This window comes from Cornus florida, unplaced genomic scaffold (assembly GCF_030987335.1).
Source record: "Cornus florida cultivar Cherokee Brave unplaced genomic scaffold, ASM3098733v1 CherokeeBrave_3.0.0_Hap2_Chr01, whole genome shotgun sequence".
Classification (NCBI taxonomy): Eukaryota; Viridiplantae; Streptophyta; class Magnoliopsida; order Cornales; family Cornaceae; genus Cornus; species Cornus florida.
In genome coordinates, this window is record NW_026775571.1 from 121,969,392 (window position 1) to 121,995,076 (window position 25,685).

At 40.1% G+C, this 25,685-nt stretch overlaps 1 protein-coding gene across 4 annotated transcripts in view; it reads right to left on the reverse strand.

The window, feature by feature from the left end:
* LOC132268875 (protein PLASTID TRANSCRIPTIONALLY ACTIVE 14) overlaps positions 1-23,547 on the reverse strand; it is a 41,300-nt gene extending 17,753 nt beyond the window's left edge. For 3 of the 4 annotated variants that reach the window (XR_009469388.1, XR_009469386.1, XR_009469387.1), the window contains exons 1-7: positions 23,241-23,547; positions 22,985-23,149; positions 22,659-22,814; positions 22,345-22,470; positions 21,992-22,120; positions 20,665-20,754; positions 20,338-20,488 (exon numbers count right to left, since the gene is read on the reverse strand). Coding sequence is in view for 1 of the 4 variants with exons in the window: in XM_059769771.1 (XP_059625754.1) it covers positions 20,338-20,488; positions 20,665-20,754; positions 21,992-22,120; positions 22,345-22,470; positions 22,659-22,814; positions 22,985-23,149; positions 23,241-23,294 (871 nt within the window). In the remaining 3 variants the exon portion in view is untranslated. The remainder of the gene's footprint in view (positions 1-20,337; positions 20,489-20,664; positions 20,755-21,991; positions 22,121-22,344; positions 22,471-22,658; positions 22,815-22,984; positions 23,150-23,240) is intronic. The other variant, XM_059769771.1, reaches the window with a different exon arrangement.
* Positions 23,548-25,685: the final 2,138 nt, after the last annotated feature.

Genomic DNA, 25,685 nt, shown 5'->3' on the forward strand with positions numbered 1-25,685 from the left:
CTCCATTTGTTTCCAAACCTAATTCTTTGTAACAAATAGAGTAGGAAATTCCAATTCACATGATCATATGCTTTCTCAATATTAAGTTTGCATAAAACTTCAGGAATACCGCTTCGCAATATAGAATCCACACATTCGCCAGCAATAAGAACTGAATCAAGAATTTGTCATCCTCCAACAAAGGCGTTCTGGGAGTCCGAAATAATCCCATCCATTACTTCCCTCATCCTTAGAGCAAGCACCTTAGCAATAAGTTTGTAAATACAACCCACTAAACTAATCGGACGGAAATCCTTTATGTCAAAAGCGCCTCCTTTCTTGGGGATAAGGGTAATAAATGAAGCATTAAGTGACTTCTCAAAGACACCAGAAGAATGAAATTCCTGAAAAGGACCCATTACCTCATGTTTTACTATCACCCAACTTTCCAACAAAAAACGCATAGTAAAACCATCAGGCCCGAAGCTTTGTCCCAGTTACAACTTGATAAAGCCTTTAGAACTTCTTCTTCAGTAAAAGGATTCTCAATCCTATCTCTATCCAGCTCAGATAAAGCCTCAAAATGGAGACCATCAAGTTTAGGTCTCCAAGCTAAAGGCTCGGTGTAAAGCTTCTGATAAAAAGAAGCAATCTCATTACGCACCTCCTCCTCTCTCCACAACTCCACACCTTCCACCCGAATTCTTCCAATATGATTACTCCTCCTATGAGCATTAGCTAATCTGTGGAAGAATTTTGTGTTCCTATCCCCTTCTTTTAGCCAAAGAGCTCGAGATTTTTGTCTCCACGAGATCTCCTCCATACAAGCAATCTCAGCAAGAACCGCTTGACAGGAGACTCTCCTAGAACGTAGAGACTCCACATCCCCACCCGCCTCCTCAAGACGGTCAATCTCGGAAAAATCAGCAAGGACTCTGTTCTTCCTCCATTCCAGATTCCCGAAAACATCCTTGTTCCACTGTTTAAGAGCGAATTTGAGAGCTCTTAACTCCTTTGTTATTATGAAACTGGGCGATCCTGAAACAATGACTCCCTCCCACCAAGATCTGACTTGCTCTTGGAAATCCTCTGCACGTAGCCACATATTCTCAAATCTAAACGGGGTTCTTCGAGTACACAAGCCCCCACAATCCAAGACCAAGGGAACATGATCAGAGATGACTCTTGTTAACACCGCCTGAATGACATCCAGGAATTCTCTTCCCGCGCCCCAGAAATTAGAAATCTATCCAGTCTTGAAAGAGTGATTGGATCCCTACCATTCAACCAAGTATATGCTGCACCTTCCATTGATAAATCAACTAGAAGATGCTCATCAAAAAAATCAGAAAATTGATCCATTTCCAGTGACCTTCCCCTGTAGACCTCTCTGATGGGACCTGACAAAGTTGAAATCTCCTCCCAAACACCAAAGGAGAGGCCACAATCCTTGGACATGACTAAGCTCCTCCCAAAAGATGGGTCTCTCCTCATCAATAACCGGTCCATAAACTCTAGTAAAAACCCATCTGAAATTGTCATCTTCCGTATTAAACAGACAAGACACAGAAAATCTCCCCATCCACACGTCCGTTCTAGATAACCATCTGCTGTCCCACATGATTAATATCCTACCCGAAGTACCTATGGCATTCAAAGCCTCCCATTCCACAAACCTACCTCCCCACAAACTCCTAACCACCACGTCAAAAATGGATGTCAGCTTGGTTTCTTGTAAACAAACAACCTGGGCACCCCACTTTCTTAAAGCTACCTTCACCACCCTTCTCTTGTTCGGATCATTGAGACCTCGAACATTCCATGTAATGATTCGTAGCTTCATTAAAAACCTGATAAAATTATCTCCCCTCCACCGTTCTTAAGACTCCTACTCCTGGGTCCTTCCCCTTTCCTTCACCACACCTCTTTTCCCTTCATAATTGACTTCAGAAATAAGATTCTTTATCTCCTTTGCCCCTTTCCAAGACGATAAAGGCCTCGTGTTTATAACTTCATTGATCACTGCGACCTCTCTCCCTTCCACAATTGCTTGAAGGATAGATAATGTCTGATCATCATTACCTTCTGAAGAGACTCCCAACAGCTCACTAGTGACTCCAATATTGTCAACAACCCAATCCAGGGTGCAAGCTCTTTGGAACTAACCTGTTGAAGAAGGCCGGAGTTATCAACCACCTCCTCTGCATACTCTCTGTCATTCTCATAAAAAGAATCTGAATCTGTAGCAAAATCATTCCCCTCAACCGCTGCAGAAGGCATGCAGTTAAGGCCTTTCAAAGCTGCATTTAATCGAAGCTCATTGAACAGAGCTACAGCCTCATCATTGGACAACTGAAAACGCAAATCTCTGCCCACACAGACTGTAACCCCTTCATAAAATTTCTTGACTGCATTATCAGTGATTTCCAGCTGCCTAGAAACACCAGAAACACTATCATCTTTTCCTTCTGTATTCAGCCCATGCATAAGGCCATTTCCACTGTTCGTTACCGATAGCCCACACCTCTTTTCCACTTCAGTCACAACGCCGACACTCCTCAACACCTCACTAGAAGAGGTAGAAGAAGAGGATGGAATATTAAAGCTCTGAGAGTGTGAAGCTGAAGGCATACCTAGAGCAAGAGAAGTCCACTTCTGCTTTTCTTTTCGGGACCATCTAACACCACTGTGAATGTCCCGAGATGAAGATCTGAAGATTCGTCCCTTCATCTGTGTAGAAACAGAGAGGGATGAAGAAGAGATACCTGCACAACACTGAGACTGACGCAATCCCTTCTTATCAAGACCTTCACCAGCTGGAGCAACAGATAAACCCCTCCATCTCTTCTTCTACGGTGAACTCCAGAAAGTTACAGAGGTTTCTTTAGAACGACAGCTTTGTGAATGGCTTATTTCAGTAGAAGTAGGTAGGCTGGGCTTGGAGTTAATAAGAGAAACTAAGATTTTATTATTGGGCCCCCGTAAAACCTTTCTTTTCAAGTTGCTTCAAGAATGTGGGCTGGGCTTGTTTTGAAAAGAAACAGGCCCCCGATGAACAGCCCTATTAAACTCCTGTGGGCCATGATTAACTAGCGGCCCACTTGTCATATTTGGCCCATAGACCTTTGTAGATCCACGTTTTGCCCCAGTTGAATCTGCAACATAAAGATCATCTTCAATGCCACGATTATGGCCACGTGGTTGGTATCTGTTAGCGCGGATATTATGAGGGAACACAAGGCGATGACTGAGGGCTTGATTGACACGATTCTTGGATCTATCTCGTCTACGCGCTTCAGGTGTGTGAGAATGCAGTCGCCTCTTTCCTTCAACGCCTTGGTGTTTCTGGCGACTACCTACTGTTACAACAGCCAGGATGTGAGGGCTTTCTCCAAGACCGTAGTAGGATTTCGGAAAGATGCGAGGTGTGATTTCCTCTATCAGATTAACCCTGAAGGCCACATGTTGGTCCTCAACAAAAACATACTCAGGTATTACTTTTTCGACGGAAACATAGAGGAGAATTCTCTGTCCATTCGCCGAGACGTCTACCTCAACACCTCGAAATCCACCACATAAATTCCCAATTGCTTCAAAAAGCTTATTACACCAGAGATGGAGAGGCAAACCAAACAAGATCACCCTTCGTATTATTCTCTCTTTTACAGCAGAACATCCAGCCGCAAAGCACCAAATGTCGATGGATTACAAAGCTTCGCCCCATCTCTTCCTCCCTTCATCCAATACCCTTAAGGCCTCAGCTTCCGATGGAAATCTAAATAATAGCAGATCGTCGGGCAAAGGAGAAACCTTCACCCCGCTTGATACCTTCCAAGTTTTCGACGCCAAAGCCTCAATCCCATCAGTACTCCCCACGTCTCTATCAAAGCGACCTACCAAGCATGATCGCAAGGCAGATTCTCGCTCCTTGATGCTTTGATGATCAACCCTAAAAACCAGATCGTTGCCTATAGAGCAGCTTTTGATTTCTCCATGAAGGTTGAGACGTGGTAAAGTCGCAACATTGAGATAGGATCGATGCATAAGGTAAGTAATATTTGATATATGAGACTCCTTTTGAAGAGAATAGAAGGGAATATGCTCAAGGAAGACCACATTACGGGATATATGTGTTCGTCGAGCCTCTGGATCATAGCATAAAAATCCCTTATGTTCATCACTGTAGCCAAGGAACACACACTTAGCTGCTTACTGGGACAATTTGTTTCTTTCCAAGGAAGGAAGATGAACGAAACAAAGGCATCCAAACGTACGCAAGTGTGTGTAAGAAGGAGGGGAATGAAATTAAGATTCATATGGGGAAATATTCTCAAGCACAGGAGTGGGCAGTCTATTAATCAAATAGACAGTAGTGTGCACTGCCTCACACCAAAAACTAGAAGGGACTGCTGATTCAAATAGTAAGGCCCTTGTTGTCTTTAGAATATGCCGATGTTTGCGTTGGCAATCCCATTTTGCTGAGGAGTGTGGGCAGGTTTTCTGGGAAAGGATCCCTTTATCAAAGAAAAAGGAAGATAACTCTTTAAGAATGTATTCCCCACCTGAGTCAGATCGGAGGGCCTTGATTTTTCTGTTGAATTGAGTTTCCACGAGATTACTGAATTTTTTGAATGTGGACAAAACCACAAATTTATAACGAAGAAAATAAATCCATGTAAACCGGGAGTGATCATTAATGAATGTGACATAATATTTATAACCAAGCCTACTGGATTCGGGTGCAATTCAAACATCTGTATGGATAATGTTAAAAGGACCAGTATGACGGGAGGAATGAACTGAAAATGGTAAAACATGACTTTTACTTAAACAACAGGAGATACATTTGGACTATAACAAATCAGTAAACTTTTTGTTATTCAAAGAACAATTCAAATAACCGCACTTGAATAAAAAATAAAGTTTATCATTATTCAAATGACCAAGGCGACGATGCCAAATGGTCCACAAATTATTCTGAGAGCTAACAGAAGACGCAAGCAATACTCCAAGTCCCACGTCCAACAGAAATGTTCTCCCACGTTTACTCCCTGTCCCGATCACCTTCCCCGTTTGCCGGTCCTGTATCACACAACCAGAAGATGTAAACTGAACCGTGTAACCATTATCAACCAATTATCCCACAGATAATAATCTGCTAATAAATTAGGAACAGAGTAAACATTAGATAAGTTAAGAAGTTAGTTTTGGGGAGTAGAGAGGGTAATAGAACCAACACCAGAAATAGGCATATTCTGGCCATTTGCAATCAGAACATTTTCAGTTCCAGTATAAGGATGAGATTTATCAAGGCTATGCTCTACAGAAGTCATATGGTTAGACGCACTCGAGTCAATAACCCAAGAGGATGGAGAATTAAATGTAGAAGAGGAAGTTGAGTTGTACCGACCATTAATACCCATGGAGGTAAAGGCAGATGCAACAGAAGCATTAATCATCTCGCGAATCTGATCAGGTGTCAAAAGAATGGCCTGGGAGGAAGACTCATTAGCTGGGGTAGGATCAGCTTGGGTATGGAAGGCAGCTAGATTTTGAGGAAGTTCCTCTCTCAAAACCTCTTGGAAACATGTATCTAAATTTGGATAAGCTTCTCTATTCATTAAAGCAGCCTGTACAGACTCAAACTCTGGGCGTAGTGTCATCAAGAATTGATTAACATGGGCTTCCTCTTGTAATTTAAGAACTTGGGAATGTGCAGTAGGGTCAACACCATCCAAGATCATAAAATCCTTCTCATGCTAGAGTGAGAGGAAACCATTGTAGTATTCTTGTACAGTCTTATCGCCTTGACTGTATTAGGCAACTCCATGTCAATAAAGTACTTCCTTGATTTGTTGGTCTGATGATAAACTTTCTTCAAATATTTCCACATCTATGAGGTACAAAAGGACTGAAGAGACAAGGTGATTGAAGGATCAATAGAATTCAAGATCCAAATAATCACCTTTGAATTGTTTTGGATCCATGTCACTTTGGTTTGTCATCAGTAGGCTCAGCGGCAGTTCCATCTACAAACCCAACTAATCCTTGTCCTTGGACATAGTGCTTGAGATGAAAAGACCATCCCACATAGTTGATAGCACCAGCAAGACGAATAGGAATGATGTCACTTTTATCCATAGCAAAAGTGGAACAAATATGCAACGTAAGAGTCGAATCTGAATAAATGTCAACGGAGTTATTAGTCAAAATAATGCAAGGAGAGTAATAAATCAGCAAAGATCTGCTATAAGCAGAGGTTTCAAAGAGGTTGATGATGTTGTGAATCAGATCCGGACAGAGAACTAAATAAAGATCTAAACGGAGAAAAAAAAAAAATGCAAGTCTTTGACTAACCCTGCTCTGAGACCATGTTAATCAGAGAAAATGGAGTTAAAGCAGAATTTCTGATGATGGAAGCGATGCATTCCCTTTGGTTTTCATTACTATTTATATTACAAGATTTGCCAAACAAGTGGCTACAATTAAGGAGTAATTACAATATGTATCTAAAAGGTAAATCACCTAATCAAATCCTATAATTACAGCAACTATATTAAGGTAAGTCAATGCTAGCTAATAAAATCGTAAATGTAAGGCATGATTATTGTCACTATTTACACGAATTTGGTGAACACATCGGCCGACTGATTAGAGGACTGAACAAAGCACAGCTTGATAATTCCCGAACAAACCTTCTCTCTGATAAAATGAATGTCCACCTCTATATGTTTAGTCCTCTCGTGAAGAACAGAATCTGAAGCAAGCATGATGGCTAACTTATTATCACAAAACAAGTCTGAGGACTATTTTTCACCTAGCCCTAGCTCCTCCAAGAAAGATCGAGGCCATAGAATCTCACAAGTATCCTGAGCTATGTGTCACGCCCCGCCTATGGAGGTTACGCCACGCAGGCGACACGCAGGCGCTGAGTAGGACGCTGCATGGCGAGAGGAGTTTCTAGAGTCTTCCAAAATTGTCTAGAGTTGTGTGGAAGATTCTAGATATGTGTAGAATATTGTAAAAGTGTGTGGAATGTTCTACAGTTCTCCAGAGTTGTGTGGAGTAGTATGGAGAGTTTTAAAATATTGTAGATACTTGTAGATATATATGGAAGTGTGAAGAAAGTGGGAGAAGAATCTAGAAAATCGATCTCCACCGTCGGTTAGATTGCATCTTAGCCGTCCATTAGGGATGGGGATACCTATAAATAAGAATAGGACTTCATTTTGTAGCCATCAAGTCCTAGAGTGAGTCTTGAGAGCCTTGTAGAGAGTTTGAGAACTAGTCTTGTACAAAGCATTCTTTGAAGTAAGAGAAGTGTTCTTTCCTTGCTAACTTAAGTGCCTTAGTGTGTGTGTGCGCGCGCAAACCAAGTGAGGAGAGGCGAGGGCCACTACAACACTAGTAAGTGCACGAGGGGAGTGTGTTGGCTAAGGTGGGCATGGGAGTTAAGCTGACCAGGTACTTGCAAAAGTAGAAGCAACGTCTTGGTGCCGCACGGGAGTAGCTAGAGTGGTGCTGAAACTCTAACCCCATGACGTATGGCACGATACTCAGCCTCTGCTGAAGATCTCGAAACTACAGGTTACTTCTTACTTTTCCAGGATATAAGATGGTCTCCATAGAAAGTACAAAAGCCAGATGTGGAACGTCTGTCAATCTTGGACCCAGCAACATAATCTGCATCACTGAAACAGTATAGTCCAACCTGCCTGCTAGAAGAATAGAATAATCCCAGTCTATGACAGGACTTACGATATCGAAGAATATGATATACCACATCCATATGAGTTATATGAGAAGCATGCATAAACTGGCTCACAACACTAACCGTAAAAGCCAAATCAAGACGGGTGTTTAGTAAGATGAATCAATCTTCCTACCAAGCGCTGATACTGTGAGGGATCAGAAAGGAGATCTCCAGACTTGGCCAAAATCTTCAGATTATGATCCATAGGAGCGGAAGCAGGTTTACACCAAGCAAACCTGTGTCTCGAAGAAGATACAAAACATACTTCCTTTGCGATAAAGAGATACCCTACTAAAATCAAGCAACCTCAATTCTCAAGAAATATCTGAACTGCCCAAGGTCTTTCAAATTAAAACCTTTAGCCAATTGAAGCTTTACTTGAGCAATCCTAGGGATGTCATTCCTAGTAATGATGATATCATTAACATAGACAAGAAGAATGATACATCGACCAGTGGAAGAACGGTGGATAAAACATATATGGCCATAATGGCATCTGACAAACTCCATGGATAGAATTACATCACTGAAGTGGCTGAACCAAGCTCTAGGAGATTGTTTTAATCCATATAAAGACTTCCGTAATCGATAGACCTTTCCAGCATACTCCCCCTCAGCCTAAAATCCGGGTGGAGGATTCATGTAAATAGTCTCAAGAAGATCACAGTTAAGGAAAGCATTCTTCACATCAAGCTGATGAAGAGGCCAATTGTGAGGGTAGTCAGGGAGACAAGCAAACGAACTGAGGCCAATTTAGCCACCGAAGCGAAGGTATCATTAAAGTCTTTACCAGGAATCTGAGTAAACCCTTTGGCCACCAAACGGGCCTTATGCTGATCAATAGAGCCATCAGCCAGATATTTAACACTGAATACCCATTTGCAACCAACAGTCTTTTCACCAGGAGGGAGAGATACAAGTTCCCATGTTTTATTATGCTGCAAAACATCCATTTCTACCTTCATAGCAAACATCCAATTGGGATTCCGAAGAGCCTAAGACACATTTTTGGGAATGGAAATGGAATCAAGTTTGCCTAGAAAGGCTCGATAAGACCCTGAAAGACCATCATAAGAGATATACTGCGAAATAGGATGATCAGTATTACAAGCGAGAATCCAAATCGAGCAGGGGATTTGCAGTCCAGAGTGGGATACCGAGACTCAAGAACAAGACCAGGGAAATGTAAAGGAGAGAGATGAGATGTACCTGAACCTGAATCTAAGGAGGATGAAGGCAGTGGAGGCGAAGCACGAGGGCGGTGAGAATATACCTGCAAAGGGGGTGAGGAAACCACAAGAGAAGACTCTTCTTGAAAATTAGAAAGAGGACGAGCAAGAGGAGAAGCCTGTTGATCGAGAGTAGAAGTTTCCTGCAAGATAGTGTTATAACCATAAAAAAGGGTATGCTCATGAAAGGTGACATCAAGAGAGTGATACATGTGTTTGTGTACAGGATCATAACACCAGTAACCTTATGACATGGAAGAGTATCCTAAAAAGATATATGGGTAAAGTACACCGACACCCTTGAGGTTTGCCATAAGGACAACCATATACAAGTTGAGTTATTTTTTTACAAAGAAACCCCCTCAAGTTTGATATAGTTAACAAAGACACCACAATGCTCTCTAACATGTAATGAATTGACATTGCTGCCCTTTGACTTTTATATTGACCAATTTGAATGTTGAAATTACCTTTCTAACCTCCTCTGGGTTTAGTATTTGCAGACCTATTTATTTCCTTCTCTCTTCTCTCCGTTCTCTCTCTTCCTCCTATTGCCGCCCCAACAGCAGCCGCCTATTTTCCCACGACATTGCCAACACTAATTCCACCAAACCACCACCTCTTCATCCTTCCATTTTTTCTTTTTTATACACACACATATATATATATGTATATACAAATACATACATATATATATCCACACATACACAGGGCAGCGGCGACGACGACGACAGCGAGCTGTTGTTAAGGATGAATCGCACCGGTGAATTAGATGATGATGATGAACAAGAGGCCTTCGATTTAACTTGGTCGATTTCGTCTTCTGTTTTGGCGAGGGCGGCAATGACGGCTCCAACGTCGCCCTCATCAACTATGATGGCAGCCAAGTAGCAGTAAAAGGTCTCGACATTCTTGTCGGACTCGACGACCACCACAATCTCGCCTTTCGAGCACTTGTCGCACCAACTGAGCGTGGATTTAAGGGCCAAATTGGGGATTACTGTCGTGGGTTGTGGATGTGAAGTTGGGTGGTGGTGGCGATGGTAAGTGATGAGGTTGGAGTCGTGGAGAGAAAAAAAGAGAAGGGGTGGGTTGGCGGTGGTGGCGACGGTGGGTGGTGTTGGAGCGGCAAGAGGAGGAAAAGAGAGAACGGAGAGAGGAAAGAGAGAGGGGTCGTGAAAGGGCTGTGGAGGAGAGAGAAAAGGATTGTGAAGGGGTTGTGGAAGATAGAGAAATGGGCTCTGTGTGTGTGTGTGTATATATATATATATGTATGTATCCTTATACCCCCAAATTGTCCAGGCATGACTTCGACGGTGGTTGCCGCAGAGGCGACGCCGACACCACCACAACCTTCGCTCCTAAGCGAGAAGGATCCGAAGAAGCACGCATGTTCGTCTTCGTCTTCGGCAACAACGTTACACCTGATTTAATGTGCTCGAATTTCCCACCCGATTCGTTAGCCATATCTGACGATTCTGTTGATGGAAGCAACGACAGTGAGGGATTTAGGGGCAGAGAGGGCTAGAGAGTTGGATGTGGAGTTGAGATAGATCTTTCCACAAACGAAATTGACTTCAAAGCAAGAGGCTTACTTCGTAGCAGCGAAGACAATGTGTTCAACTGGATTTCATCAATATCAGGAAATTCTTCAATCGGATCCGATGACGACCCATCAATCGAAACTGACTTGAATTGAATTTATTTTTGTGGGTAAACTGTAAACATTCGATTGATCGACCTATCGACCAAAACCACTGGATATCTGTTGATCGATCGACTAACCATCTCGATCAATTGAGATGTACTGATTCCAGATTCTAATTCCAATTTTTCATGAAAACAAAATTTTTGCTTAGTTTTAAAAACCCATTTAAGCAAAATCCTCTTTTAAAACTTTTAAACCCCAACACAAAAATAAAACAGGCTAAACTAAAAGTCAATCTAAGTTTACTTACCTTTAGCATATCCAAATGATTGAATACATACCATTCTTGCATTTTATGGTCACCATGTCCTCAACAGATGTTCTTGATCAACTCAACGACACTCTTAACACTTTATACAAGTATGTTTTGATGAGGAATATGCCAGACTCAAATATCTAACAATTGAGATTAATATTTGCTAAGGAATACGAAATATGTCGCAACAGTCTACCTTTAGGATACAAAAGTAAAAAATATATTTTGATTTAAATAAGATTCACATAACTTCTATGCTTTTCTTATTTCGATGCAAAACATTTTCTCAATTTTCGGTGTTTGGTTGCAGAAAAAGTTGCACAAAACATTTTACTCTTTTCAACAAAACGATTTGTGCATCTCTTTTGGTGTTGTACTTAAACCAAGCTAGTGTGGCAGTGGCTCTCTCATCTCTGTCACTGGGATATTCTTCACGTCCAACACTTTTCAGAGGTGGTAGATTGGTTTGTGCATCATACTGAAGGTCATTCTATAAAATGCAAGCTGGAAAGGTGTTTGTTCACAGCTGCTTTGTGGTGCATTTGGGGTGAAAGGAATAGAAGAGTACACGGATGTGACAGAAATTCACCTCAAAAGCTAGCCATGATAGCATGTTTGGAGGGGAAACTCGGTTAGATTATCTCTCTCTGATTGAACCCATATTTTTGGAAGTGTTGGTGGATGTTACCTTTGATGTCATTCTCTCTTCTTTTTGCAGTTTGGCAGTGTATCTTCTTCTTTCATGTGCTATTTTGGCATTGTTCTTTTTTTTTTTGTTTTCTGATTTGGGGTATGCCCCTTTCAGATTGTTTTCCTTTTTTCTATCCTTGTCATCATGCCTTGATCACTCATTCTTCTGTACATTATTGTTTTATCTTGTATTAATAAAATCAAACACATTCAGGGGAAAAAAAAAAGAAAAAACGATTTGCTGGTCTAGTGAGCCAATTTACTAATCCATTCACAACCGGTTTTAAGTGTAATGCCCAACACCTCTTTGTCAACCCACCAACCCCTCCGATCTCGACTTCAGTAATAAGAATGGAGTTGGATTGAAAGGAAGGTCCAAACTCACTCTGAAAACTGATTGCTAAAGGGGGAGACTCGATCAAATATAAAAGCAAGTGGACAATCATGATCTCTTATTCTATGTTATGCCTCATGTCATGGAAGTTCAAAAGCTCAAGCTTGTTAAGGATTTCACTGATCTCTTTCACAATTATACAGATCTAATCTCAAAACCTTAATATTATCTGATCTCAGGTGCAAACTCAATTGACGAATCAGTTCTTGCGCAGTTTGAAAAGAAGTTCAAAGAATGTATTAGAGTCATGTGGCAAGTCATAGCGGAGGAAAAGGAGTCTTCCAATAACCAGCTCAAGATTCAAAAGCTGAATGTTAGAATTTTCTGTAAATAGGCAGTTAACGAAGCTGCAGAAGAAAGGGGCAATCTCCATTTAAATGTGGTGAAATTGATTTCTAAGCGCCAGCATTGCCACATAAAGAGGTTGGCAGAAGGACAAATTGCGCATCTGAAGAACTATTTACACAACTGGAGGATCCATAGCTTTATCACTGTGATTTTCTCTGATAATGTTATTGCCGCTGTTCCTGTTGTGGCTTTATTAAATTGAGGGACTAAAAGGACCTCACACCGAGGTAAAGTTATTAGAGGATTATAAGTTAATGAACTCTTCATATGTTCTGGCACTTCAACAGCCTGAATTGCAAACTTGCATAGGTCTCCATCACCAAATGTGTTCCCATAAAACCACACTCTGGTCCAAGTGTGGTGTGTCCAACACGGGTATTTCGTGTACTTGTGAAAAGTCAATGTAAAACAGTTGAAAGGAACTAAAAAATCCAAACAATCAAAAAATAATATTTCCATTTAATTTGGAAGTGGCCGAGGTTTGAATATAAAACCCTCATAAGAGAAACTATAATCTCCCAAACATGCGTTCTTGCCAAACAATGTCGTATTTCTTATCCTACTAGTATTAATAAAAATACAGCTCCTTTGCAGCTTGTTCATTCTGATGTGTGGGGTCTGAATCTACTACTTCGTTACTTGGTTTTCGTTACTTTGTTGTGTTTGTTGATGACTTTAGTCGATATACTTGGCTTTATCTTATGAAAACCAAAGATGGATGCCAAACACTTGGATCTCATGCTCTGGGGCACCCTTACCTTAGCGAGGGAAGGAGCTCGATCTTACCTAAGACTTTAGCAGTTAGGATCGTGTAACATTATTCATAGGAGGATGGTATGTACTCAGTTTGATTGTCCCCTCAAAATCCTTTGATCTGATAATAGAGGAGAGTTTATGTATGGTGGCCTTGCCTCCTTTTTTGCTCATAACGGGATTGTCCATCAAACCTCTTGTGTCGATACACCACAACGGAACGGTGTAGCTGAAAGAAAACACCATCATATTACGGAGGTGACCCGTTCTCTTCTAATTGGGATGGGAGTGCCTAAAAGTTATTGGGCTGATGCAACCTTAATAGCTACATACCTTATCAATCACATGCCTTCTAAGGTTCTTGGCTATCAATCCCCCTTCTCTGTCTTACACCATGACACTGCCTTGTTTACTACTGTCCCTCCAAAAGTGTTTGGTTGTGTTTGTTATGTTCACATTCATCATTGCAAGGACAAAAAGGACCTTAAGACAAACCGATGTGTCTTTCTTGGATACTCTGCCACTCAGAAAGGGTATCGGTGTTATAACCCTACCACTCATCATCGCTTTGTCTCCATAGATGTTACATTCTTTGAGTCTGTTCCTTTTTTTTTCCCCTGCTCGGAATTCTCTACAAGGGGAGACTACTATACAGGTAGAGAATCCGTTGTTCATTCAGAGGGAATGTCCCCCTTCCTTTGCCTGTTCCCATTCAGGGTGAGGTTCCCATTTAGGGGGAGCTTCTTACTGAGGTGCCTATGTCTAGTCCTCCTTAAAACTAATGATTTGCAGCAGGAAAGCAGCCAATTGTCTACACTAGGAGAACAAAACAAGTTATTGACTCACCCCAGGACCAAGAAGTCTCCCTCGATCCAAGTACTTCCTTAGTTGACATTGATACTCTTGATTCTTTTCCCAATAGCATTCATGCTAAATCGTTGATCTTAATGTCCCTATTGCCTATTATAAGGGTGTTCGTAATTGTACAAAGCATCCCATATCTCAGTCTGTATCCTATGATGCCTTATCTCCAACATATCGTGCTTTCACTTCGTGTGTCTCCTCTGTATCTGTTCCTTCTAGTGTTTCAGATGCTCTCAGTCAAACTTAACAGAAGAAAGCTATGCTTGAGATATGATGGCCCTTGAGAAGAATGGTACTTGGAATATTGTTCCATTACCTAGGGGTAAGAAACCAGTAGGCTACAAATGGGTCTACACAATAAAGTATCATGCAGACGGAACAATTGAGAGATATAAAGCTCGGTTAGTTGCAAAGGGCTTCACTCAAACGTATGGAATTGATTATCTGGAAACATTTGCTCCAATTGCCAAGATGAACTCTATACGTGTTCTTCTTTCTTTGGCAGCTAATTTGAATTGGCCTTACATCAGCTAGATGTAAAGAATGTTTTCCTTCATGGTGACTTAGAGGAAGAGATGTATATGACTATGCCACCAGGCTTTAGGTTTGCCAATGGTCAGAATTTAGTGTGCAAGCTAAATAAAGCCTTGTATAGGTTAAAGCAGTCGCCACGTGCTTGGTTTTAGAGGTTCAGCACTGCTGTGAAAAGCACCATTGCCCTTATTGTATATGCTGGTGATATTGTTTTCACTGGAAATGATCTGGAAGAGATTCGTCGAATAAAGTCATTCTTGGGGACAGAGTTTGAGGTTAAAGACCTCGGATCATTGAGATACTTTCTTGGCATCGAGGTGTGCAGATCGAAGAAAGGGGTGTTCATTTCTCAACGGTAGTGTATGTTAGATTTATTGGCTGAAACAGGCAGACTTGGAGCTAAACCTATTGATATTCCCATTAAGTAGAACCATAGGCTTAATGATGTAGATGGAGACCCACTAGATGATGTGGGAAGATTTCAGCGATTGGTTGGGAGATTGATTTACTTATCTCTCACGCGCCTGGATTTTTTTTTTTTTTTTTTGATAAGTAATAATTGAATAAAAGGCGTTCAAAGGGGAACGCATCCCTTATACAAAAGTGGAAGCGGAATCTAAGGCCCCAAAGAATCCAAAAAAATGATTAAATCATCGGAGGAGGAACAAGAACTCCTCTTCACATAACTAAAAACAGAGCGAATAATATGAAGTTTCAGCGTCGCCGTGGACGACTCCTTCCCTTCGAACATTCTGTTTTTCCTCTCCTTCCAAATGCACCACCACACGCAATGTGGAACAATCCTCCAGTAGTCGCGTCACTACTTCTCACACGACAACCTCTCCATGCATGAATCAAATCCTTAGAAGATCAAGGCATTACCCAAAGCATGCCAAACAAACCATATATAAGATTCCAGCAGCCGTACGCCACGGGGCAATGTAGGAGGACATGGTCAACTGACTCACCATCTTGTTTGCACAGGCAACACCAATTAACGATACAGTTTCCTCTCTTCCTCAAATTATCAATTGTCGGGATCTTACCCCATACAGCAGTCCATACAAAGAATGCCACTCTAGTTAGAGCAATAGAACGCCATATGGTCTTTCATGGAAAATCAAGGCTATCAAAGTTAGATAGGTATAGGAACAAGGATCGTACTTCGAAACGACCATGGGAAAAGGGGATCCACATAAGATCATCACTACCTCTGCCAACTGTCTCCTGCCGATACAATAGATCCAAAAGAACACATACCTCGTCCATCTCCCAATCTTAAAAAGAACGCCGAAAGTGCACGTCCCACGTAACCCCACTACTATCAAGCCGATAACAGTCAGCTACGCAAGCATGTCTATCAACTGCAATACTATATAATCTGGGAAATGTACAAGATAATGGCTGGTCACCGACTCACTGCACCATAAATCCTCCCAAAATCGAACACATCTACCATCACGAACTTTGAATCTGATGTGGGAAAAGAAAACATCCCAACCCTTCCGAATGGATTTCCATACACCAACTCCTCCCACAATAGAAACCGGACAAGTAGACCAACCGCCACTCTCTTCCCCAAAACGACATGAAATAAGCCTTCGCCAAGGGCAATGCCTTTCCTTCCCAAATCTCCATAACCATTTACCCAAGAGAGCTTGATTAAAGGGAACCAACCTCCTAATGCCTAGACCACCCAACTTCATAGGCTTGCAAACTTGCTCCCATCTGACAAGGTGATACTTAAACTCTTCGCCCTTTTTGCCCCAAAGGAAATACCTTTGGATCTTTTCAATCCTTTTGGCAACGGAGTATGGAATTTGGAACATAGATAAAAAATAAGTAAGAAGGCTTGATAAAGTGCTCTTTATAAGGGTAACTTTCCTCCCTTGGACAGATATTGCTTCTTCCATCCTACCAATCTCTTCACATACCTGTCAATCACAGGATCCCAACTCCCCACTCACCTGGAGGAAACCCCTAGGGGCAAACCCAAGTAAGGAATGGGAAAAGAACTCACCCAACACCCAAGGACTGCGGCTAAGGAAGAAATATCCTAAACATCCCCAACCGGGAATAGCACGCTCTTAGCCACGTTGACATTCAGCCCAGAAACTGCCTGAAAACAAGCCAGAATGCACCTCAAGGATCTAAATTGTGACACATCAGCATCACAAAAAACCAGGGTATCATCCGCAAAAAGTAAATGAGAGATCTCCAACTGATGGACTATATCTCTACCCACCCTAAAGCCCTTTATAAGACCAAGATCCTCTACCCTCCTCATAAGTCTACCCAGACCCTACATTACAATGAGAAAAAGGAAAGACGACAAGGGATCTCCTTGTCTTAAACCCCGAGAACACCCAAAGAAACCAACGGGAGACCCATTCACAAGAACAGAGAACTTTACAGTAGAAAGACATGTCTCTATCCATTTCCTCAATCTGCTTCCGAACCCCATTCTCTGAAGTAAGTAAGTATTGCTTACGCTGCTAGTGTGATTAGTCAGTTTATGCATGCTCCACATATACCTCACCTTGAGACATCTCATCATGTTCTTCGCTACCTCAAGGGTTCACCTGGTAAGGGGATATTGTTTGGCAGTCATGGCCACTTGCGTGTTAAAGCCTATACTAATGTTGATTGGGCAGGGTCTGTGACAGATCGACGATCTACTTCAGGATATTACACATTTGTTGGAGGTAATCTTGTTTCATGGCGAAGCAAGAAACAGTGTGTAGTAGCTAGATCTAGTGCAAAGGCTGAGTTCAAATCCAGGGCACATAGAGTTTGTGAGTTGTTATGGCTACGTACAAAGTTGGGTGAGTTGGGTTATCCTTTTCGTGAGTCAATGAAGTTGTATTGTGACAACAAGGCTGCTATTAGCATTGCCCACAATCCAATTTAACATGACAGGACAAAGCAAATTGAAGTCGATCGACACTTCATCAAGGAAAAGCTTCATCTTGGGCTGATTTATACTCCATACGTCAATGCACATGATCAAGTTGCTGATATTTTGACTAAGGGTGTGAGCAAGACTTGCTTGCAAAATATGTTAGTCAAGCTGGGCATAATAAATAGAATGTGGTGGAAGAATGAAAGTATTCTTTCACTCTTTCTCTCTTTCCCCATCTCTCTCTCTTTTTCTTGCATCCGCTTTCTTCTCTTTTTCTTTATCACTTACTCTTGATTTGATTATATCTTAAAGTCAACAATTACGATACTTGCAAGGCACTACAAATGTTGGGTTAGTCTATAACAGAGGCAGCGATACCTGTGGGAGTGTTGCTGGATATGTTGATTTGGATTATGCTCGAGATCTTGATAGGAGGAGGTACTTGACAGGATATGTTTTCACTCTTTGTGGGAGTGTGATCAATTGGAAGGCGACTTTGCAGCCCATAGTTGCATTGTCTACTACTGAGGCTAAGTACATGGCAGCTACAGAGGCAGTGAAGGAAGCTATATAGTTGAGAGGCTTGGTTGTAGGACTGCAACTCGGGCTGGCCCAACCCGAAATAACCCGAGCCCAGCCCGAAATTTTGTGGCTTGGCCAATGTTTTTCTAATTTCGGTTTGGGCCGGGGTTATATATTTTGAGCCCAAATTCAATTCGGACTGGGATTGGGTTGATATGGATGAAGCCTGAAGCCTAAACCGAGCCCGAAAATATAATATATATTTATAATTATGCTTAAGTCACAAAAGTGTAGGAGTAAAGTTGGTAGTGTGCTTGGGATTTATACTTAAGGTTTCAGGTTCAAGTCATGGGTGCAACATTAATTGATTTATTTTTTACACACAAATTCTTTTAAGGTGGGCTTAGTGCGATCTCGGGCTGGACAAATTATGTATAGAATGGGCTTGGGCACCTCAGCTAGGGCTTAAGGGCGGGATCGGGATGGGCTTAGTCTAAAGATTTTCTATATGGGCCTAGCCCGAGATGAGTGCCAAGCCCCCCCAACCCGCCCAAGTTGCAGCCCTACTTGCTTGGTGATTTGGGCTTGCAGCAAGATGATTTGACTGTGTTTTGCGACAGCCAAAGTGCTATACATTTGATTAAAAATTCAGATGTTCCATGAGAGGACCAAGCACATTGATGTCAGGTTTCACTTCATCAAAGATGTGGTTGCACAAGGTGCTATTGCAATGACGAAGATTGGGACAGTAGAGAATCCGGCAGATATGATGACTAAGGTCATTCCTACACTCAAGTTCAGACATTGTCTGGACTTGATTGGTACTTGCAGTTGCTGAGCTCCTTAGGGGCATGTGGAGGCGGCGAAAGGAGTAGCTAGAGATTGTGGAGCTTGGCATAATTTGAGTTAAGGTGGAGATTTATGATATTGTCGCCCGAATTTTGTGTCGGGACCCACTTATAACCCGACGACCCGTTGAATAAAATTTTTGACCCGTTTTTTGTTCATGGGTCGTGGACCCTAATTAGTCTCCTGTAACCCGATATATAAGGGCACTTAGGATTTGGAGTATGGAGAAGAGAGACTTTGATATTCATATAGAAACAAAGAGTAAGGGGCTAAAAACTTGTAATCTTCAATTTTACACATAGCGAAAACTTTCGCCGATCCCAACCGTGGACGTAGGCTGTTGCCGAACCACGTATAAATCTTTGTGTTCTTTGTGTGGCGTATTTAATTTCTGTCATGATTCTTGGTTTAACTTGAGTTCGTTGTGTTTGTCATAACAGTCATATTTTCTAGTATTATACTTGTGAGATCAAAGTAAAATGCTGAGTGCAATATTTATTTGTTTTTCATCATTCATCATGCACATTAGTTTTGGCGAGTAGATGATATATAATTGGCGTTGATACTATTATTGCTGAGCTGCAAAGTTTACAACAACACTGTTCAGAGTAATCACCTAGATTCTTAATCCAAACAGACAAGTGGATGATAGTTAATCAGTGAATAGGCAGTGTTGAGTGTATTGAATGTTGTAGATATCAAAAGGAAAACTTGGAGATCTTCGAAGGACGGAAGGTTTGTTGTAAATCTGTATTTAGGGATCAACTAAGAGTTTGAGGGTACTGAACAAACTTGGACTGTACATCTCTTTCTTCATAATGGATTGATCTGCCGCCAAACTAGGTCCCGTGATTTTTTAACTCGCCGAAAGAGAGTTTTTCCACATAAAAATCTGGTGTGCACTTTAAATTGCTTTATATTATGTTTATACATTGATATCAGTGAGTATATCTTTATTTGTTTAAAAAGCAATTTCTAGACATCTGGTACAGTAGTAATTGAACAACAAACTTGAATTTCTCTTGGGATTCGCTCCCCTTTTGAGCGTTTTTATAAAATTTTATTTATCAAAAAAAAAAAACAAACTTGAATTAAATCGTATTTAAAAAATGTAAGGAGTCAGGACATGTGATGTTGTGGCCCAAATTTTGTTTCGGCCCGGGTCGATTTGGCACTTTCTTGTAGCCCGGTATATAAGGGCGTTTAGGGTTTTGAGTGGAATAATGAGAGAAGACTGAAAATCGCAAGAAAGAGAGTGAGAGTAAGAGCAAGAGCTAAGGTTTGGGGCTGAAACTTGCAATCTGCTGTTTTTCAAATAGTGAAATCTTTCACCGGATCTTCACCGTGGAGTAGGCTTACGCCAAACCATGTAAATCTTTATGTGCGGCATGTTTACTTTTCTGTCATGATTCTTGTTTTGTTCTTGGTTCGCTGCGTTTGTTGCAATAGGGCATATTTTTATCTTAATAAGCCCCAATCGGTATTGTAGAAGAGACAATGATCCCATGGGCAGAGTTTTTAGTCGATAAGATAAAAATCAAAGTGGAAAAGCTAACCAGCATAAGGAATGAGCATGTTTGCATCTTGAACTAATGCCCCGATTCTCATTTGCAGGTTAATGCATCGAGATTGTGCCATACTCAATGCCCAAATGAATCTCTCTGGCTCACAAGCAAGGCGTTTTATTTTAAGCGGTACCGCAGAGTGCTAGAATACAAAAAAAGAAAGAATGTTAAAATAGCAAGTAATAGACTGGAATACTGATAATGCAACAGCATCAAAATAATGAATGATACTGAAGTAAGAGAAAAGGATACTTCACTTGTCAAAAAAAAAAGACGAGCGAGAGAGAGAGAGAGAGAGAGAGAGAGGCTACTTCATACCCAATTTTTTTCCCAAAATTCTAAGGCTCGACGTTGCTGTTCTCTCATGGTTGAAGCAAGATTCTGATCCTGCAGCTCCATGAGGTCCTCCTACAGAATATGAAGAAGAGTAAGGAAAATAAGCAAAGTCAAAAGGATTATTAAGTACTCAAGAAACATGAAGCAGATGATGGCTCTTAAAAAGATACAGGTGCTGAAGTTTGACACAGCCAACCACGTCATTATCTGTATTTTCTTTTCTCATGTTTGTAATTGAAAAGTCCAAGGCTCTGTCTCAACAATTGATTGGGGCGAACATGAATTCAAGTAACCAATAGATGGTGATGATCAATAGAATTTCAGATGCATATATGCTACTATTAGAGTTAGGAAAATTGATCTTTAAAAGAATGGCGTATTGGTGTTGTCTAGTTTTTCGAATTTAAACAACCATAACAGAAAGACTAACACTTCACAAATTTAAACAATCATATCAGAAAGACTAACACTTCACGCAGAGTGTGATGCACTAGCCTTGAGGCAAGAGGCTTCAGCCCATGTTCCTGTTTTTCATATTAATTCAGTCAAAAAGGAAAAGTGCATTACTACTATTTCATGCAGGAGAAAGATGACGCAAAAAAAATGTGGACTTTTGAAAGCATACACAATGTTGAATAATGAATTAGGATTACACGGTTATCCATGTTTAGATAATTTAAGAGTAGTTAGGACTTCAAAACAATAAAATGAAAACTTGGAATCTTTGAAGCGAGAATTTTAAAGCCTTGTAGGAAGTCCAACAATATCTGAAGTTGTTTTTGACAGGGAGACCCTCTATTAGACGTGTATTTAAGTGCCTAAGGTATTATTAGCTGGACTCAAGACATTGGCAGTAAACCTCGTATGCTTACCAATTCTTGTGCCGCAAGTATTAAGATTGGGTCTCAATGCATTTTGTTGATCCTTCCTTAAGTCAAACCTCAAAACCAAGTAAGCGTTTGACCATTTTAAAATACTGTTTCACATATCAAATATTTACTAGTGCAAGGGATATCCCTGACTTGGATAATTGGCAGAATACCATCACCCATTCTTACTAAGAAACTGAAAGAAACCTCAAAAACGGAAGAAAGAAGGGAAAGTGCAGAAGAAACAGATGTAGAAATAGAAACAACTTCTAAAACGAAGGGGACTAAACAAGAACAAAAGGAATCCACAGAAGAAGATGATTCAAAACTTTGTTAATTAAGAAAACTGAAAAACTAGAATATAAAAGCAGACACCGGAAGTACATCATTGAACAGTTTTGCAAGAGAGAATCAGTTCTATATCTACATTTTGCACACACCTCTGTAGCGAGAAGCAGGCTAGTGCACTGATCAACACTTGGCAAAAAGTCACCATACAGCTGCCAAAAGTTATCCTCTCGATCAAACGCAAATAAAAGAAGACATGCTAACCTCAGGTCCCAATCTGTCTGCCACAGCAAATAAACAAACCATGAAGAAAATTAAAATAAACCAAAAGTCTGATTTACCAATAGGTTGTGAAACAAATTGTTAATAAAAAACAAGTTTGAAGCAGAAGAATAAGGGAACTTATCTCCTGACCTGACAAGGGAGTCAATCAATATATATATAAATCAAACATTTATATATGATAATAGAACTAAAAAAAGAAAAGAAAAAGGAACACAATTACCTCTGGATTGGTTGAGTTAATAATGTCAAAAACTGGATGACCCACTGGTATAATATCCGGAAAAAACATCCAGGGGAGCTTCTGGCTTATGGTTAACATCAGTTCTAATGGAATTTCCATGATCACCTAAGCAGTCAGGTACAGAAATTAAAATTATAAAGCCTATCATGTCGTGATATTAAAATTGCAACGCATCAACAAGATTAACTAATAAAAAGAATAAGCAATAAATTGAATGATATACTTAGGGGAAAAAAAAGAAATTGCATGATATTGGGTAGCGATAAAATGGACCAAGATGGAAAGCGACTAACCCTGGCTCGTCGAAGAGGTTCAACATCCTTGGAAGCATAAACTCCGAATCCATCGGGCCCGTCCTTGAATTCAATGCCGTAAGCTCGAACACTTCGAACATATCCTATCTTATAGAAATCAGGATCTGCTGGCTCCAATTGTTGGGAAAGTTCCCTCTAAAAATTTCAGAGAAAAAGAGTGTGTGTGGATAAGATAAGAGGAAACAATTTAAATTAATTCCAAGGATGGTATCTCTCGTAAAAATATGCAATTTATAATAATATTAATAATAATAAAAAAATTGACCGTGGAAATGACGCGAGAGAGAGACAGATTGATGGTGAACCTCAGACGAAGAATGATAATCTTCCAGTTGCGGCGGAGGTTGAAAGAGTGGGAATGAAGTAGGAGAATAGGTCTCAACGGCAGAAGAAGCTCTGAGGGCCCTAAATCCAATCCTCTTGTTGTTGCATCTGATTTGGCCCAATTCATGCCGGAATTCTTTGAATGACTGCTTCAATTCGAAAAACCAAACCACCGCACTTTACATACTTTTTTTTTTTTTCCCAATAAAATAGTGAGAGTAAGTATTCAAGACTGACCTGATGGTTGGAGATGAAACTATGGGCGTGTTGCTGAAGAACGGAGCAAGCCATTCCAGATAAACTATATGTATACTACTATATGTATATATTAATCAATAGAAATTATTCCATACTGATTACTGAATAGCGAATCCTTGTAAACTCATAGCTCACTCAATCCACTTCGCAAACACGCAGGTCGTTTCCCCAGCCTCCTTAATCACCACAAATAATTTCGAATGAAATGCAAAAAATCTTCTGAGTAATGAAGCTAACTCGAGTCTCACAGTAACCCCTGGTTTTCTCCTTTGCGGAATAAGTGGCTGTCTAAGCGCCAAGTAAATTAAAAATAGGCTATTATCATAACACCTCCCAACTTTTAAATTTTGATCGTAAACCCTCAAGTAGTTTGAAAAAAGCCCCTACATTTTTAGAAATAACCACATTACCTCAATATTCATATCTATTAACCGTAAAGTGTGTAAAGTGTTCTCACCAATTAAACCGTTCAAATCACAATACAATTTCATTTATGCACAGGTTTCCCGAATCCGTAGAAGATCATTTTTTTCTAGTTTGGAATTGGATTACTATTTTATTGCATAATCAATAGAGACAAGGCTTAAGTGCAAAAAACCAAATATATAAGGTTTATATAGAAGTAGTCCCTACTTTTTGAAAATGTGCATTTCAGTCCATAAAATTCAAAAAATGTACAAATAAGCCCTTCTGACCATTTTTTGATTAAAATTGACATAAAATAAATTCAAAAACCCTATTTTGCCCTTGAGTTTAGTGGAAAAAATCTCCATTTACTATCGATATAGTGCAAAACAATCCATGTGTGTTACAAAACCTCCCTATACTATCAATTTGGTGCAATTACCCTTATTCGCATTAAAAAAAAAAAAAACATTAATACCCCCTCTAATATAAATGAAATAATATTTAAAAAATTAGGCAATGTAAAATTATCATTTTAGATAATTTATTCTTTTCTTTTTCTCTTTTTTTTTTTTTTTTCCTTTGTATTTGGTTGATTGATTCGTAGGTCGCGATGGTGAAAGGTTCAGAGGCGCCTGAGGTGATGGAGGGAAAGGAGGAAGGGGCTTCAGAGAAGGAAGAAACCTCAGAGGCCCCAAATGTGGCAGCGGCTTTAAAAGCTATGGTGGCGATAGAGGTGATAGAGGGAGAGGAAGGGGCAGAGGTTAGTGTAATTTTCAAATAAGAAGAAATATTTGTATATATATGACAAACTTAATAATCAAGCCTCTCTTTCGCGTTCAGTTAGTTATTTTTGAATTTAAGTCATATTTGGACTTCACATTTTTTTTTTTTTTTTTATGGCCTTTTGTTTTTGGACTCGTCTATTGCTTTGGCCTGAATGGCTTTGGCCTCTTATAGGGCATGGAGTATGCCCCATTTATATTTGTATATTTTTCTCATTTATTTTATTTATCCAAAAAAAAAAAATTAAATGATGGTCAGAGCAATAAAGAGAGAGAGAGAAAAAATTCAATGGTGGTCAGAGCAAGAAAGAAAGAGAGTGTGTGTGTGTGTGTGTTCCACAATCATTTTCTATTATTTTGATATATTTCATGATATACAAGAAAAAGAACATAGGACAAGAGAAAAAAAAAAAAAAAAAGGAAATAGTTTTTTTGAATTTATTATATGTCAATTTTGACCAAAAAGTGGTCAGAGTAGCTTATTTGCATATTTTTTAAATTTTATGAACTGAAATGCACATTTTCAAAAAGTAGGGATTATTTCCGCACAAACCCTATATATAAGGGGGGGTTTTTGCACTTAACCCTGAAATTTATATTAGAGAGTGTATTAATATCTTTTTATGTGAATAGGGGTAATTGTACCAAATTGATAGTATAGGGGGATTTTATACCATATAGGGACTTTTTTGCACTATATCGATAGTAGAGGGGAATTTTTTGCACTTAACCCTAGAAACAAATAAAATTTAGTATTGTAACTTCCAACTGAAATCAATCAATTATTTTAAATAAATTTTACATCTGATTGTTATGGCATTGTGTTATTATTGTGGCTACAATTCATCTGGTGGCGATTTGGAGAGGGTTGGGTTGTTGGTCAGCGACCCAATAGTTTTAGAGGGGGACGGTGACCACGGTTTGTCGCCGTCCATGGTGGTTTCTAGGTCGCATTTTGTGATACCCTAGATTTCAGAACACAGGTTGATCAAATCCGCGCACAAAATTAAGGGATCTCAAAACAATTCAAGTATTTCAAACAAAATAATAGATAAGTCCTCCAACTGCGGATCCTCAACCTTGAAACTTGAACCTCTAGTAACCTGAAAGATAAAAATAAGTGGGTCAAACCTACGAGCAAGTTCTCTCTACCATGCCTCTGAAAACCAATAAAAATATTATATCTGACCAAAGTCAATCCTAATAAAGCCTTTTATCTTTAATATATAAAATA